Source organism: Varanus komodoensis, unplaced genomic scaffold, assembly GCF_004798865.1.
Source record: "Varanus komodoensis strain SLA01 unplaced genomic scaffold, ASM479886v1 scaffold54, whole genome shotgun sequence".
Lineage (NCBI taxonomy): Eukaryota > Metazoa > Chordata > Lepidosauria > Squamata > Varanidae > Varanus > Varanus komodoensis.
Genome location: NW_025336142.1, coordinates 163424 through 181099, shown reverse-complemented (window position 1 = coordinate 181099; position 17676 = coordinate 163424). Strand labels below are relative to the sequence as shown.

General features: G+C 45.9%; 1 protein-coding gene across 3 annotated transcripts in view; it reads right to left on the bottom strand.

Annotated features, from left to right (window-relative positions):
* Nucleotides 1-1519: 1519 nt before the first annotated feature.
* The window catches only part of WASHC2C (WASH complex subunit 2C), a 28858-nt gene continuing 12701 nt past the window's right edge, over nucleotides 1520-17676 (bottom strand). For 2 of the 3 annotated variants that reach the window (XM_044448257.1, XM_044448258.1), the window contains exons 16-30: nucleotides 17033-17125; nucleotides 16582-16686; nucleotides 15237-15323; nucleotides 13958-14112; nucleotides 12240-12357; nucleotides 11446-11559; nucleotides 10333-10449; nucleotides 8894-9019; nucleotides 8492-8590; nucleotides 7950-8069; nucleotides 7327-7389; nucleotides 6738-6932; nucleotides 3727-4323; nucleotides 2186-2348; nucleotides 1520-1977 (exon numbers count right to left, since the gene is read on the bottom strand). In XM_044448257.1, the coding sequence (XP_044304192.1) occupies nucleotides 1838-1977; nucleotides 2186-2348; nucleotides 3727-4323; nucleotides 6738-6932; nucleotides 7327-7389; nucleotides 7950-8069; nucleotides 8492-8590; nucleotides 8894-9019; nucleotides 10333-10449; nucleotides 11446-11559; nucleotides 12240-12357; nucleotides 13958-14112; nucleotides 15237-15323; nucleotides 16582-16686; nucleotides 17033-17125 (2292 nt within the window). In that variant the 3' untranslated portion in view covers nucleotides 1520-1837. The remainder of the gene's footprint in view (nucleotides 1978-2185; nucleotides 2349-3726; nucleotides 4324-6737; nucleotides 6933-7326; nucleotides 7390-7949; nucleotides 8070-8491; nucleotides 8591-8893; nucleotides 9020-10332; nucleotides 10450-11445; nucleotides 11560-12239; nucleotides 12358-13957; nucleotides 14113-15236; nucleotides 15324-16581; nucleotides 16687-17032; nucleotides 17126-17676) is intronic. The other variant, XM_044448259.1, reaches the window with a different exon arrangement.

Sequence of the window (17676 nt, the reverse complement as noted above, 5' to 3'; positions counted from 1 at the left end):
GGGCGGGGCGCCCGGCCGCAGCTCGGCCCGAACCCGGTCGGGGACGCCGGGCCTGGAGGCGCCCGCGCGGCCCGGGCAGGGAGCGCCTCCGCGCAGCCGCAGGCCCCGGGGCGAGCAGGCGCCGCTGCCCTGCTGCGCAGGAGGGGCCCTGCTCGCCCTCCCCCCGCAGGCCGCCCGCTCCCTCAGCTGCAGCGCGAGCTGGGCACGCGCCGCCCTCTGCCGCCCGGCCCCCTCAGCGCCCTCCCGGGGAGGGCGGGCGGCCGCGGCCCCCTGGCCACCATGTCGGACTGCCCGCCGGGCACAGGCCAGGCCAACGTTCCGGGAGTGGCGCCTCTTGTCCAAGCCCAGGCCAGCCACTGCGCCAGGGATGCCTCGCGGAGTGCAGGGAGCACTCTGGGGTGCACCCACCCGTAGGCGCCTGGGCCGCACAGGTTGCACAGGTGGCCGAAACCGTTCCGGGGCAGCAGCAGCAGCAGCTGGTGGCCACTCTACCAAGGCAGCTCAGGATGGCAGCCAGCCCCATCTGCTCCGCCTGCCCCGCACTTGGCCTCTTGTGACTGATGCATGCGCTGCGCTCCTGGGCTCATCGGGAGTGTTCCTTGTGGTGGTGGCATGCGCTTGTGGCGTGGGGGAAACCTGCTGAGCGATCTCCAATTGTGCAGCTAGTTGGGAATGCTCCAGATAAGGGGCTGGGTGAAACCCTCTGTCCCAATCTGTCTACAATGCTGCAGTGGCCCCAGAATCCCTAATGGAGCCATCACTTCTGTCCCACCTTCCCAGTGTGACTGAAGCCACATTTGGCCTTCCTGGTCATGTCGTCTCCGAACAACTTGGGCCTCGGGACTGACCAAGTGCCTGCAGATGCCGCCTTGTATACTTCGGATGGCATATTTTTGCAACATATGGCAACCCACCACAGAACTTTCCTCTCACTTCAGTAACAGCAGCCACCTCCTTTTCTTCTTCCATCTCTGCTTATTTCTACTCACCAGCCGGTATGTGAGCTGCCAGTGCTCCTGCCCCACTGTTTACCCAGTGGGCAAGCCCTCGTTTCCCCATCGGAGGCACAGTCCTCCAGTCCCAACAGGAAAGAACACTGCCAGCCTCGGCACAATGGCGCTTGCAAAGGAACTGGGCCGGAGCCTGTCCCAGGTTACTGATGCTGCATCCGATCCAGATGCTCACAGAAAGTTCAGAAGCACAAAGTTCAAGCAAGGCGATCAGAAACAAGCTTATATAAGACCTTGCTATAACTGCCACTAAGGGAAAATAATGAAAAGGACAACCCACAGGATCACAGGAATCCAGGACTGAGGATCCAGCCAGGAGACATCCTAACAGCAAGGAATTCCATCCCATTCCCCTTGTAGGAAAAGGACGACTACCCAATTCCAAACCATGAAAAAGAAGCATCATTCAGTAACATACCACAAAATTAACCGTAGAAAGACAAGATCTTAAGTTTGCTTTCTCCTTGGAGCAGAGCAGGAAACAGACTAAAAGGACAGCAGCACACCACTGGCTTCACAAATGCTATTTATCCATACCAGTGATTTCTTTTTGTAGCCCAGATTAATAAAATCTGTATTATGTACAATTGATTACATCAGCCAGGGAATGGGGAAGCTAATTTGAGCATGACTATGAAAGGCTGCTGACGCTGATTTTACAAAGCTATGTGCCTTTAGAGAACACGCAGGGAAAAACATTTAGATGGGTGAATGAGGAACAAGCCAAGGAATATCCACAGCCCTGACATGACTGCTGCTTGACTGGGAAGCAAAGGCATTCAAGGTGGGCAGTCTTGAGCATTACAAACGAGTCAGCAGCAGCTTCTTCACTGGTCTTCAAATGCATTCAGTGGGTCTTCAAAAGTACTTGATGATTTGGATTCAGATTTACTTCCTGAAGCTGTCTGAATGGACTGAGCCTTTTTGGTCAATATCTTGGTCTGACCTTGTGATGAGAAAATATCATCTGAGGGAAAAAATGAAAATTTAAATGACACACCAAGTGTAGCTTCTCTCTTATTTCCTCTTACTCTTCAACTTGGATCCAGCTACACGAATAGGTACAGCATTTGTAATTGCACCTATGTGTTTCCTGCAGACCTTTATGTCTGGGTTGCAGATTTAACTGCTTACATTATTCTTATTTTTAATTGTTAAATTATTCTGTGATTTACCTGCGTCCTCATCAAATATAGATTTAGCTTCTGTCTTCTTTTTGGCACTCCTTTCTTTTGGTTTTACAGCAAGATCAGCAAATATATCACTATTGAACAGGTTTGCTTCCATCTCTTTTGCCTTGATGGGCAGCTTAGTGGCTTCCAATGCAAATATATCATCCTTGAAAAAAGGAGAGAAACTTCAGGAGCGACCAGGTCTTTGTAGCTGCGTATCTGGGTGAACCCTATCATGTGCAAAAACCAACTGCTAAAACTCTTGCTGAGGAAATATGGGAGTTATGAACCTCTTTTCTGTCCAAAAGTGCATCGATTGTGCTCAGGCCCACTCCGCAAGCCAGCCTTGCCCAGTGGACATGGCCGTGGGCTTGTCCTGAAGATGCTGGGCAATCGCACTTCTGCCACGCTCTCACTGGCTGGCTCACTGGGAAGCCGCTCGCGGTCCTTCTGAACTGTGGGGTCTCCCACCTCTCGTGCAGGGGGTGTATGGAGGAACTATGGACAGGCAATGGCTGAACTACTTCCAGCTTTCAGCTCCTTGTGGAGCTGCTGGGGATCCAGCCGCATGCAATTCATTTTCTTGCCACTTCAGTTAACATGTAAAACAGCCATTAATTTTTTAAAAAAACTTATTGTATGCTGCAAGGAAATATACAGAAATAATAAAAGTGTTGTATCTGAATATAATCTAGGCTCACATTTGAGACACTCCCTGGTAAAGAAACTATTGAATGCATATAAAATGACCCAGTGAACACCTGACGCTGCAGCACTACTGAGATTAAATGGCCAAACTGACTGTTTTCAAAGAATTAAAATGAAAAGAGAAGAAATGGGCATGAACTTAACAAACTGCACTCAATTTTGTACAATGTATTACTGCATTCTTAAGGCTGATTCTTCAGAATCTTAAAAAGGATTCCTAAGACCCATTCAGTCCAAACTACTATTTCTACAGTAGCCAGATGCCTAAAGCAAGCCCTAAGCAGAACACAATTACAAGTACATTCCTACTCAGGGTTCCCAGCAACCGGACTTTTGAGGAGCACAGTGCCCCAGTGCCAAACAAGCCGCATGGCCAAAATGGGCAGGGGCAATGATAGCTTTGTCCTCTACGAATTTACCTCAAGTTGGCCAAATTTGTGGCCATCCCTACCTCTTGCAGTGAGGAACTCCAATGCGTGAACTAATTATTTTTATTAGTTCGGCCTTCCCCAACATTTAGCTTTGTCTGACAATCCCAGATTCTAGTATTATGAGAGAGGGACAAAAACTTTCTACACATTTAATTTAGGAAATTCCTAGAGCCCCACCAAACACTTTATCATCTCTGTTACGTCCTTCTACAATTAATCTGCATTCCCAAAGCTCAACAGAACTGTCTTATTTTACAGTATCACAACACTGCGTTCTTTGTCGCCTCACCTAAAGAGAAGTGCACGCACTTCATTACTAACCATAACAACAGAGCTGCAAAGAAAATCAAAAATAAGCACAACAATAACAGGACCCGTGTTTGATGAAGGAGCTGCCCAAGTTACCTCAAAAATATCTTGCACAGGAGGGTCCTGAGCCAGCTGAGCAGCGGGTTTGGGATCTTTTTTCTTCACAGCTGCTTTACTCGTAGCAAAGAGGTCATCTTCATCCTCCAGAAAAGATGCTGGGCTGGGCTTCTTTGAAGGTCTCCCCTGACGGATGTGGCCTCTAGCACTTGCCGCATCCACTGCCAATAGGACAGGTAACTGCTCCCCATCTTTGGGACCCCGGTTCGCAAGGTCCTCTGTTTCCACGGTGGCTTTTGGCTTTGTGGCCCCTTTCGAGGTTATGCTGTTAGCAGAAAGGTCATCGGACTCAAAGAAATCATCTGGATCAGAACAGACTCCTGATTTCAAGGCAGGGCTACCATCTATCTCACTGCTATTGCTTGATAGAAACATTTTTGCTTTTTCAGTGTTTTCTTTTTTGCACAATTCTGCATTGGACGGACACACTGTGGCTGCTGTCACAGAATTCTCCTTTGAGAGAGGCACGACTGGATCCACAGGAATGTTTGTTTCATTCTCCCTGGACTCCTCTGCAGCTCGTTGCCTGGCACTTCTGGTGGGTGGCCTTCGTTTCCCAGTCACCTTGACCCTGCCCTTCAATTACAATCAAGACAATCAAGGGGATGTCAGGACACAACATGAGACTCCAGTATGCTTATATTTGTACGTTCACCCCAATGCATGCCCATTTGCTTGTTGAATGTCCACCATCAAAAAATAAGGCCTCTCACTTCTGGAAAACATTCAAAGCCAGGAATTTTGAACTGCCTGCTAATTGCAAGTTATCTGTTATATAATGCCCCTTGAAAAATGTTATTGACAGTGCTATGAAGCAGATAGGAATAACAGGTTTTGACAGTGCCCTAGTGAGCCTCATGGCAATTCGTTTTGCTTATAGTGCAACATGATTAATCAAATTCTAGTTTTGCAAGGTGATAGAAATAAGTTTTTCCTCTTCTCCCATATCACAGTCCTTAAAACTTCTTACTTGGAATTCTACAAGATTTAGAATGGATTCAATCTTCAAGGCCCAATTTTTTATAAAAAATTCAGAAGCTCATTTGAAGATGAAGAGCCGACTGAACAAAAAGAGGGAAAAATGGTGAGGCAGTGGCTGTAACAAATTATCACCCTGAAGAAGGAGAAATAGCGACTACAGACCAACAAGAACATGAACAGCTACTGGAACCAAAAGAAAAGAGAAAAGGTAGAAGCGTGAAGGCTTAATATAAATCGATAAATATATATTTTACAAATATGGCTTTTAAAATGGAAGGAAGAATCGAATTATTCTCTTTGAACGTAAATGGACTAAATGCACCCTCTAAGAGGAAAAGGACTTTTTCTGAACTTCAAAAATTGAAATTAGATGTAATTTGTTTACAAGAAACACACATTAAGAGACAACACAGTAAGCTTTTGGAATGTCCAGAACTTGGAAAGTTATTTATATCTTCTGCTCATCAAAAGAAAAGAGGTCTGGCATTATACATTAAAGAAAAATTGGATCCCAAATATATTCTAGCAGATGAAGACGGTAGCATTCTGTTGGTTGAAGTGACACTGAAACTAAAAAAGGTGCTCTTAGTGGCAATTTACGCTCCAATTGATCATCAGGAAGCGTTCTATCAAAAACGGCATACTCTACTTTTGCAAATGGACTATCAAACTTTGTGTTTAATGGGAAATTTCAATGCAATTGTGGATAAAAAAATAGACCACAAGAAGAGTGACACTAAGGGGAAGAAAGGTAGGAGGATACTTCCAAAGTCCTGCTTTAACAGAGGAATTCAGACTAACAGATGGCTGGAGACATGAAAATGCAACCTCTGCCAAGTATACTTTTTACTTGAACAGACATAGGTCATGGTCTAGAATTGATATGATTTGGATAACTCCAGACTTAATTCCAGATTTGTTAGAAGCTGAAATAGATACAAATGTCTGGGCAAATCATAATCCTGTAATCATGACCTTGAAGGGAACAATAAAAACATCCAGATGGGCACTTAATAAATCTTTATTAAAAGATAAAAATTTCAAAGAAGAAATAACTAAGGAATCCCTCAAGAAAATACAGTTGAAGAAACTTCTTTGCAAAATGTTTGGGATACAGCTAAAGCATATGTTAGAGGCCTGATTATAACATATTCAGCAAAAATAAATAAAAAGAGAAAGCAGGAACGACTTAAAACTAACAGATGAATTGTCGAAGCTAGAACAGGTGCTTCAGGAAGATCCGTCAAAAAAAGTCCTTAAGACACAAATGAATATTCTAAAACATAAACTGAATCTCTTAGATACAAACCAACTTGCTAAACAAATGAAACTGACTAAATAGAACTTCTTTGAAAATGCTAACAAACCAGGGAGATGGTTACCTTACAAATTAAAGAAGGAAAGAGAAAAGGGACTAATACATAAATTGAAAGATGGAGAAGGACAACTGCAGGTACAAGGTGCATCAATTAAGAAAATAGTGGAAGATTTTTTTATAAAGCTGTACCAAACTAAACAAATTTCAATTGAGAAAGTTAATGAATACTGGGTTAAAATACATAAATGGCTTGAGGAAATGTTACAAAAACCTTTAATATTTAAACCTGAAGTTTTTTTTATTAGGCATTGTTTCTGATGATGTCGATAAACAACGTATCTGATTCTACATGTAATCACTGCGGCAAGGATTGTATTTGCCCAACATTGGAGGAGTGAAGAACCACCCACTGGTGAACTGATTTTTAAAAAGATCCTGGACTGCGCAGAAATGGACAGGCTGACTTTGTCTCTGAGGGAGAAAGAGGATGCGTATTTCTATCAAACTTGGAAATCTTTTTACTATTGGCTAGAGAAACGGAACTATGCATAGATTTGAATATGGCTAGGGATTGTTATAAAAAAAATGGGGGGCTGACCCAGTATGTCCGATGTCTTTGATGATTGATGTTTTATTGTTTAGTTTGTAGAACATAATAATAATAAAACTTATCTTTTAAAGAAAGAGTTACCTTGTTGGCATTCTGCAGAGTGTCTGCTTGCATGGGAAAATCAAAGCTCACTCCCGGCTCTTCATTGCTTTCTGCAGCAGAGGGCATTTTGGCATGCTGTGTGCCATGGGATTCATGACCTGGCCTCTTTGGATATGGAAGAGGTGGCTTCACACCACCAGGCAGCAAAACTGTTGGGTTAATATCCAAATTTGCCTTAGAAAATGAAGGAGAGACTTGTTAATGGAAGCAATAGGTTAGCCACATCTAAATACCAAATCAACAAAAAGGAAGTCAGCAAGAGTGTATTTGCATTTGACAAGGATGAGAGTCAGGTAAAGAGGCGGCAGGAGGCGGCACAGGAGGAACAGTCCATGCGCATGGAAAGACAGACACCTCTCCTTCCCTCTCCCTCTTCCTCAGATCAGTAATTTTAATTTTATTCAGAAATCTCTCTTTCCCAAAGGAAAGAACAGCATGTCCTATTAAACATGCAATTTACAGGAATCAGAAGTTGCATCTACAGGAAAGGGCTGGAGCTGAGAGTAAAAAAGAATGTAGGAAAAAAATAGCAGAAATTTAAAGTTAAAAGCCAAGTAAAACAAATTACTTGTAATTTTCCAATCCGAGGGGCGGGTTCTTTACGCTTATGTTCAGCAGGGCCCACAAATTTCTGTATAAAGTCAGATTTCAATAAATCCAAGTGACTAGGACTAACACAACATTTTGCAGAAGCACAAAAGCATCAAGACAGCCCAGAAATAATGGTCCCCTTGCTGAGCCCTCTCTGACAAGGTTCAAGTAGAGTGGGGAGGAAGGGGGCAGGACGCCAGGAGGTCCATCGGGCAGCTGCAATGAGGACCTCCTGTATGGAGAAATGTAGTCTCCTGAGACTGCTAGACTGCAAATGTTGTGATGTGAGGTGGCCCTACAAATGAAAGCCCGCTAGAATGTCCCATCCTTGGCAACCTTCCTCCAATCTTGCAACATCAGGGCTGTGGCTTCCTCAGGGAACTGATCCCACTCATGTCTGGGCTCCCCATTTCCTCCTGCCTTCATCATCCCCCCAGCATTGCTGTCTTCTCCAGTGAGGGTGCAGTTTAGGAAGCAGTCATGTGAAGCTAGTGATGCAACAAGCACCTTCGTGGTCACTGCATATCCACATGCTTTCCTGCAGTAAATATCTGTAATGCCACTAAGTTTTCTCATCCCCCAAAGTTGGAATAAACAAACCTCAGCATTCTCCAACATTGCTTCTTCTTGCTTCAGATTTTGACTCTCTAGAACCTTACTGTCTTTCTCCTCAGAAAGGACAACATTGCTCTTCTTTACTATTGTTTTCTTTTCTGCCACCTTTCAAAAAATAAAATGATAAAAGTGAATAAGCCTTAAGAGCGTATGACCACATATACATTTGACTTCAGTTCTTAAGCTGTTAATTTGCATGGCTTCCTGCACGGGGAAGTCTTGGTCTCACCAACCTGCTGGAGTTCTTTGAGGGTGTCAAAAGGCGCATAGACATTGTTTACGTACTCGGGACTTCTGACAGACTTCCGGCAAAGTCCCTCACTGAAGGCTCCTGAGCAAACTAAGCAGTGGTGGGGCGGGGGGGGGGCTCTTATGGATCACTAACTGGTTAAACAGAAGGCAGAGGGTGGGAATACGATGTTTCCTGTAAAAGCATGCAGGACCTGCTAGGTACAGCACAGAGAAAAAGGCATCCTCTCTGCCTTCATTTCTATCCATTGAAATTCTTACAACAAAACAGGAAGTACCAGGGGCTTTGTTTTGGAATGGCTGAAGAGACCATCATCCCCACTATCATCTCCAAATAGCTCTCCTTCTGAGGGCAGCTTTACCCTGGGCTTTGGAATCTGAAAAAGAAACGAATCAGAACCGTCCATTTGTGAAGTGAACCAGTTATTCCTGGCCTCTCAAAATCATCTGAAACTGCCAAGACAAAATCATACAAACAGAATCATATGCAGTGCTTCGTTATCTTTAAATTTTAAGAAGTATAAAACGTACTTTAAACATAACTACCAGGTCTTGCATGACATTTTAATGGCTTGCATGCTACTAAACAACCTTGCAATGGTTCCTTTTCTTCTTAAAGTTACAATTCAATATAACCCATTTTAAGTGAAAAGTCGTAAAACTTTTTTAGACCAACCGACCCTTTTTTTGTTACTTGCAAAAAGGTCGACATCAGGATCGTTATCTTTCTGCAGCTTCTGACTGAAGAGAAGTTCTTCATCCTGAAAGACACCTGTGCTCTTGGAACAAGCATGCTTCTCTGGGGGCTGGAATGAAAAAAGGCCGATGACAACTTATGGTCCTCACAGCACATTGCGGCAGGAACTGGCTGCTGCATCCACCAATTTAACCACGTGAGCCTTAACCCTGCTGCTTTCCGAGGGGCCCATCCATCCCTTATCATGGAATACAACATTGTGGCAGAGTTAATCGGGGCGGGGGGGAGGAGCCCCTTTCAGCAGGCTGGAAGCATCCCCGGGGGCAGAAGTGCCGCTCTCACGCCACGCGGGGATCAGAACAGTACGGTGCCCCATACCAACTGCTGATGCAGCAGAAAGAGGAGGCTGGCTGGGAAATGTGGAGCCTTGAAGACCGAGATTGTTGTCAGTTGAGTCACCAGACCTGACACTCTGGGGAGCAATTGGACCTCACAGTGCTGAGGGAGCAGTTTTGGCAGGTGGCTCCTTCTCACCTAGATGTGAATGGGGCCCCTTGGAGAGGTTTTCTGTTTAGCACCCGGGCCCACCATTTTTGCCTCCTTGCACAGAGACCAGGAAGACTAAATGTATTGTAAGCACCGAGCGGCACTCTGGCCATCTACAGGCAGGTGCCAACACTGAAAAGTCCCCTTCTCTTATATCGTTTTATTTATTTATTTATTTATTAAAACATTTCTATGCCGCCCCTTGCCGAAGCCTTGGGGCGGCTCACAACATTGAATAAAATACACAATAAATTAAAACAATAACAATTAAAATATATACAGTAGAATAAAATAAGCCACCCTGGCCAAATAACATTCAATAATATTAACATTTAAAATGCTGCTTAAATAAAAAGGTCTTCGCCTGGCGCCGAAAAACAAATAACGACGGCGCCAGGTGGACCTCTCTGGGGAGCGCATTCCATTCCATATATTGACCACTTCAGTATTTGTCAAACTGAAAGTACTTTAAAAATGAGAAGCACGTAAGAGTGATTGCTACAACTTTCTGTTTGCTCAGTAAGCATTCAGAAGGTCTTCACACCAGGCACTGCCACCTTCTGCAGTTGGCAGGGGTAATTATAGCCCATGCTTCAGTTCCAATGCTTTGAGAACAGTTTGTAGTTAAAACAAACATCAGCACGATTTCCAAATAAAACTCCAACATATAAAATAATGCTAGCCCTTTAAAAGCCCACATTTTTTTTACAAGGCACATAAAAGATACTGGAGTCTGTGGAGAAGCCACTTTGGAAAACAAAGCAGCGGTTTTAAGAGCACATGCAAGCCCTTCCTCAGCCATGTGCCAAGAAGCCAAGGAGAGGACATTGCAAGAAAGTTCTTTTCTCTCTCGGTACGACCGTGCAGGTTACTCACCTTCTCATTTCCTTTCTGGGTGCTCTTATTAACATCTGTATCTTCACTTTTCTCCTCTTCATCAAATAAGCTAAATACACTTTTAGTCTTTCTCTTGGCATCTTTTTCTAGAAGTGGCTGAGAATGAATACATACATCTATTCAATCTAGGGCCAAACACCAGCACAATACTTAAAATTAGCTCTCACACCCCCATCAGATACCTCAAACACCCTGTTTGGACATCGAGAGAGCACTGTTGTGAAGCAGGGCGAACTTGGCACCTGTGATCTGCCTTGTCAAGCAGCACAACTGTGTTGCTGTGCCGTTCTGCAAAATGGATGCCACCACGGAGTCCTCTTTACTCCCTCCTGTTACGTAATTCTTAAAGAAGAGGGCTGAAGATCTCGAAAACATGCACAATTTGGCCCAATAGATATTGGAGTAACATGGATTTGGAAATTAACAGCACTGTATCTCTCCTTCCCCTTCTTATTCTGCTTTCCCTTCTGCCAAAATTCAGGCTGGGGCAGAAGGCTGTGTTTCTGCTTGCATTATCCTGTAAGCTCATATGTATCAATTATGCTAAACAGATGATTAAAGCAACTACCAGCTTCTACTGGAAGAAAACATTTTTGCTGCAAGAAGGCCTTTCTTGGATACCTACTGTAATTTGTCAGAATCTGATTTCATCTAATCATATTGACATTTTGTACTTTTCTTGTACCATGTTTCCAGCCCCAACACCTGGAACTTCCACTAAGCCAGCCACGTCCTAGTGACCTCAGGGAAGCAGGAGAGGAGGATCTGTGCTCCCATCTGAGCAGTCCCAGGAGCTGTCTAGTGGCCACAGGATTCCTCTGCCCATGTATTATTTTCTGAGATGTCACTTTAACATTGCATTGAATGTTTGTATGCTGCTTTGGGTGTATTTAGGTATTTAATAGAGGACTGTACTCAAAAGGAGTGAGAGCACCTGGTGGCGAGAACATAAATTTACATTAACTGGACCCTGAATCAAAGCTTCTTGGGTCCAACTTCAACGATCTGCCTGTATTGCAATAGCCACAGAACAGGGTCTTCCTAAAATAACATTTCCCAGGGGTTTCCTTAAAATATATGGGCTTTTCTTACTTTCTCCTTCCATTGCTGCTCTTCTGCATCTCTTCTTCTAAGACCATGAAGTATATCAGGTTCATTCAAAGGTTCTGCTTTCTTTTCCACCAGATTCTTCTCAGATGCTTCCACCTAGCCACCAAGTAGTAAAGGATGAGGAGCCAAACTCTTTTCTCATGTAATTCGAAAGCTTGTTGGTTTCAAAACTCTAAACACAAAGCATTTGTGCCCTGAGAAACTGAGCACAGCCACAGGCCCAGCTGGGGGGTGGGTGGCCAGGGAATGGCCAGATGGTCTGATCTACAGCCTCATCTCAGGAGCCCATATACACCATCAAACCCCACAAATTAAGTCAAAGGGCTTCAAGCAGAAGAACAAAGAAACGTTTCCGTCACAATGCATTTATCCTGTTTATTTATAAAATTTATTCTAGTAATTTTTAATGAATTTATTATAGAAGATGCTATCAAACCCTTATTTTGACATTCCATCCAGGATTTTCCAAAATGGGGTTGCTGTTTCTTACAGAGAAATGCAAGGGGAAAAAATGAACTGGAGGTAGTCAGTAACTTCCTGTCCTTCCCTTCACAATCTTCACTGAGTCTCTTAAGAATTGAGATGGTGTGCACGGTATGGAGTGGGTACTTGATGATTAGACCACAAAAGTGGCCACAACAGCTCCTAGGAGGGCTCTCTGTCCATGAAATGGCAGCAGGTTGTGAGGTGGGTAAAGAGGGAGCTGCCAAGTGTCTGGAGTATGGGTTGGTCCAGTTTGGAATAGTCCGAAATCCCCTGTTTAGAATAGTGCATACCTGCGCTGTTGCTGCTTGGGCACCACCTGGGAGAGCGGATGGCTGGAAGCCGAACAGCCAGTCTCCACTGAGTGCATCATCTTCAAATAGGAGAGCAGCTCTTTGGGGTTTTCTTTGACTGCAGCGAGAAAGAAAAAGAAGGCAGGCAAACCATATTACTCCAATATATTTGTCAAATTTGAGAATTCCTGACTCAAGTTATGTATACAGTTTGTAACAACAACATGGCATCAAAACCTCAAAATGTGACCACTGGTGTCACTCGGGGACAAAGGTTTGGCAAGCTCAGAGGGAGGGCTCAGTTGGATGGGTCCAATTCTGTCAGGCTGGATGGAGCAGTGGAAAAAGCAGGTGAGACAATGCCCTAACCGAGATGGAATATGTCTTTGATACAGATGGCGTGGAAGGCTGAGTCCACAGCCTTCTTTCGTATTGTTGGGTCTCATGCCCTGAAGATGGAACCATCCAGAGGACCTTCCCCTAGAATCTCTCCCCTCTTCCAAGGGAGACTCAGGTTCTTGGGAGGTGGTGACTGCTTGGCGAAGGCCTGGCACTGCGGGCAGACCTTGACCAGGTGGCCTTCACCTAGGCAAGAGAGAATTCTGAAAAGGGCTACAGTTTGAGAAGAGCGAAGAAGAGAGAAAGGAAGTGGAGCAAGGGAAAATGGACATGGAATTTCCCAAGGTACCCACGGTGCAGCCAGAAAGAAACTGAGGAAGCGGACAGGAACTGTGCCTAAATATACTGTGGGGAGGAAGCAGAGTGCTCCTCACCAACACAAGTTTCGCTAGGAAAACTTCCAGACCACAGGCCCCAAACAGGTGAGAGCCTGAACATGTGCTGCATTTTGCTATCTTCACCAGCTTGTTACTGCCAGCTTCTTTATTTTAAGTAAGGTAAAATCCATTTCTTAGCACGGACTGTAGACTAATCTAAGCCACATTCATGTAAATACCTTCAATGGGTTTTATAAGCAGGTACTACTGCAGGTGCTAGCAATGCTCACAGGCTCAGAACCAGAAACAAGTCCTGCAGACTTAATACTGTAAGTGGCAAGAGAGAGGTGACACTGAAAGTTCCTTCTTCTCCATCTCAGATTAAAATCCAAACTAGAAGCAAGTCACAAGTTTACTCCCCTTTCAAGAAGTGATCCCAGGAAAAGAAGGGGTGATGGCCAAAACACCACACACACACACTCACGGGATCTCCGTATTTCAAGAGTCCTTTATGGCACTTGGGTTCCTGCTGCCAAGCCTAGGTTCTCCCATGGTGGGTCTTCAAAACTGTCCCCAGCAAAGCATTACAGGCACAAGGTGATTTGAGGGTTGCCCCAAGAAAGAGGAACATTTTGTGAAGACTCTTCCTCCTCCCCACAAGTATTTCTCTCCCCATCAGTATTTCTCTCCCCATCAGAGACTGGACATAGCTGAGTGTCTTGCCTCGATCTGGGAGAAATTTCTTCCTACTTACTGGTAATAACAAGTTGAAATTTTTTGGAAAGAAAGAAACTTTGAGTGGCACAATCTTGTCCTCCCCACCTCCTAGTCCTTGAACAGAGAAAATAAGACCCCCTATCTCTGGTTCGCAAAAAAAGTGATGAAAAGAGGTTTGTCATGAAATCTTATCCCAACATCTTAAAGCAAAAATAAACAGTAAAACAGAACAGTATTCAATGTCAGGAAAGCTGCTCGACTAATCACTGATGCCGAGCATCTTACCTGGGTGTCGTGATCGCAAACAGATCCTCTTCCACTTCCTCCTCAAAGAGGCCCTTCTGAATCGTGTTACTAACAGCAGAGGTGGGGTGTGCAGGTTCCACCTTCTGACTGCCTTCCAAGGCAGGCTTGACTTCTTTGGCGGTATGCCACTGGTCCTAAAAATTCAACAGGTGCTCCCAACATTGTCGTCTTCACAGAGCCAAGCATATTATCAAGACGCATCATTGAACACTCATATTAACTAAGAAGTGATAATAGATGATGACCCTAATAGTAGTAATATACATGCAAGGTAACAGCAACAATAGTGGAACACCACTCTGGGAAATTAAAAGAGGAAATGGATAGTGCCTCTCTTTCTAGGGTGTATGAAATACAAGTAATTTTAACCATTTCCATGCTATCACACAAAGCTGCCTTATAAAGTCAGACTGTTGGTCCATACGGTCCAGTTTGGTCTATTCAGACTGGCGCTGACCCTGCAAAGATTCACGCATGGGTTTTTTACAGCTCTGTAAAAAGCATCTCTTCCAGCAGCAGCAGATGCCAGGGTGTCAATTTTATGCTTTTTTCAAGAAAGCAGGATGGGCAGGCCAGGGCTGCTGCTGTGAGAAATGCCCACCCCCCCACCCCAGCTTCTACAGGAATGACCTCTTGCAAACTGGCCATGACAGACAAGGGAATGCCTCCCTCCCTGGATGGTGTGAATGCAACAGGCTCAGAGTGCGTACAGCCTCCCAACAGATGCAGGCAGCACCCCTGTGCTGCACCTACAGAATCCCTGATTGGGACTGAGAGGAGGAGAAAAGGTGCCCTGAAGAGTTTCCTTCCATCCTTCCGTCCGTCCTTCCTTCCTTCCTTCCTTCCTTCCTTCCTTCCTTCCTTCCTTCCTTCCTTCCGTCCTCCCTCCCTCTTCTAGCCCCTCTGAAGGGGGCAAGAGAACCGGGATGGTTTTTCCCTTTCAATTAAGGTGCAGTTGTTTTGTGAGCACAACTGTTACCAGCTCGCTAAACAAGGCTCTCTGAATGTCCTTGCAACTAAAGGCCAAGAGGAAATACTACCCTAGAGATGATGACTGTTTCTTTCTGGAGTTTAAGAAAGAATTGCCATTGTTATCAATGTCACAGCTTTTGACTCTGAAGCAGAGCAGCTGAGAAAAGCATCAGCCGCCAACAGCTCAAAACGCAACTGAACATTAAGGCCACGGAGCAAAGGCTCTATTCTAAAAACTCTCCCAGCAACTCAGCTGACATCTATAAGCAGCCCCAGCCTTTCGTACCTCTTCATCGCTGCCAAAGAGTAAAGTTGTTGCTTTATCTTGGAAAGGCTTGGACACATGTGCCTTAGGCCCAGACTGAAAGAGTTCCTGAAAGACATAAAAGAGAAAGAACTGATTTACTGTAACATGGTAGAAAAGCCACCTACTTAGAAACATAGAAACAGAGCGAGTCAGAAGGGTCCTCCCAGGCCATCTAGTCTGACCCCGGCTCCAGCCAGCTCCATTCACGACATGCCCCCCATGTACACTTCCCCAACTGTAGTTTCCTCTGCTGAACTACAGAAGAACTAACCAAAGCGAAGAATCAGAATGTGATTGGCTGATGTTACAGAGTAAATATTAACTGGATTCTTAACATTTCCAACTGGTTGCATGCCCATAACTCGTCGTTTGAGTAGCTACACACTTGTGCATATGAATTCCTCGTCTGGACAGAGCAACATTTAATACAAGGAAAGAAATGTAGAAGCCTCCCAAAAATTGAAAGAAAAGTTTTCCTCTTCCCCCAAAAGATCTTTATTTTTTTTAATGGAATATTTTATTTCAGAATGATCAAAGTTTCAGATAAGGTGCTCATATATTTATTTATCCCTCAAAATGTTTTCCAGATGCTATACAACAGATGTTCGGGTGAGCCTATGCACAGGGTTAGACCATCCCAATTCTTGTGCACCAAGGCCAAGCAAGCCCTAAGTCGCTGCTGGGAAGAGGGAGTTTGCTTGGCATGAGCGTCAAGACCAGGGAGATGCAGACTCTTCAGATGGCGAGGATGGGCCACACAGAACTTGGCCTCCAGGTATCGAAATGGAAGAGGGGCTCATCTCCAGGCCACTCACTCCAGGTGTTCAGGCGGACTCTGAGAATAGCTCGGATGTAAACCTGCGGGGCGGGGGGGCGGGCAGGCGGACCTCAAGGAGTCCTCCGAATCTGGTATGACTCTCGACTCCACAACAGTGTTGGGAGAGAAGGGCCATCAGTATCTCCGTCTAGAGCCACCCTGCCCCACTTTTCTCAAGGCAAGTTCTCAGCCCCCCTTTTTCTTTATTCTCCTCCTTGCTGCTTCCTTTCCCTGTCTGTACTTCAGATCTCTCTCTTTTATCTCTGCCTCTCCTTGATGGAGTCTGTTAACAACCCCACTTCTCATGTAGGACAATGTCTCTGAACCCTGCTCACACTTGTTCTGCACTTCTGACAGGTTTTAAAATAGAGGTGCTTGGCTTTGAATAATTCTGATTGTATTTGCACGGATGTCAGCATGTTATTCCACAAGGACCACCAGAGGGGGCCAAAATCAGTCCCTGGGAATGGGGCCATGCCAGTCCCACCAGGCCAGATGCTGCCCTACCTCTTCCTCCTCATCTGCAAACAGAGAAAGTGCGGGCTTTGTCGTCACCTTGCTAGACGGACACGAGTTCTTTGCTTTGGCGGGCGTCTTGGATGAAAATAAGTCCTGTGGGACACAAACGTGTGGCACTTAGCAATCCATGCAGAAACGCACTCGCCCACTTGGCCACTCCCCTTGGCGTTCAGCCTGGGGGGATGCAGGGCCTGGGGAGAGGAGGTGCTCTGCCTGAGGCAAGGGGGGCTCAGGCTCCTCCGCACCAGGCAGCTCATGCCCCCCACCCAGTGGAGCCGATGTGCAAGCGCTCACTCCTGCTGTCAGTCGCAATGGCAGACTCCGGACACCGACAGCTCCCACCGGGGGCCGCACCGGCCATCTGGGGCCCCGGGAGCGGGCCTGGCAGGGGCGCGCTGCGCGGATGGTCCGACACAGAGTGGAATGGTCCGGGCCGTACCTCAGCGTCCTCCTCATCGGAGAACAGGCTCTTCCGGCTTTTTGAGGGTGTCCCAGTTACAGGCTTGGCCTTTTCCGCAACAGACTGCTCACTCTGGAAGGTGCACAAACACACATGCGCAGTTAGGCCAGTGCGTAGCGTTTCGGTAAACCCTCAGTCTACTCTGGAACTGCCATCGCTGACATGGGCCATTGGGAGTGAAGCCAGTGGCTCTTTCCCGCAGGCCAGACCGCGTGTGGGAGGGAGCCAGCCAGAGGGACCCCATCTCTTCGGTAAGCCCCGAGAGCTGCTAACTTGCTCACGGTCGACCTTGCCTGGGGCCTCCCGCTGCTTCGGTGCAGGCTGGGGGCACAAGATGGGCAGGAAGCCAGACTCGCCTGGGTCTGGCAATCGGGAGCACAGCGTGCCACTCTGGCCACTGAAGGCACTTGGATCACTGCCTGTATGCAGCCACTGCGCTCCAAGATCTGCAGAGACGAGAGCTCTTGCTGGCAAGGTACAGGCCATGGACCCGTGACCGAAGCCAAGGATGCGCAACCTTTGGGCGCATGGGCACAACTGGACATTTGGGAAACTTGCCTTAACCTGCCCAAAGTCCCTCACAGGAAATTAAAATAGTCACAGGTAGTGACCTGAAGCAATTC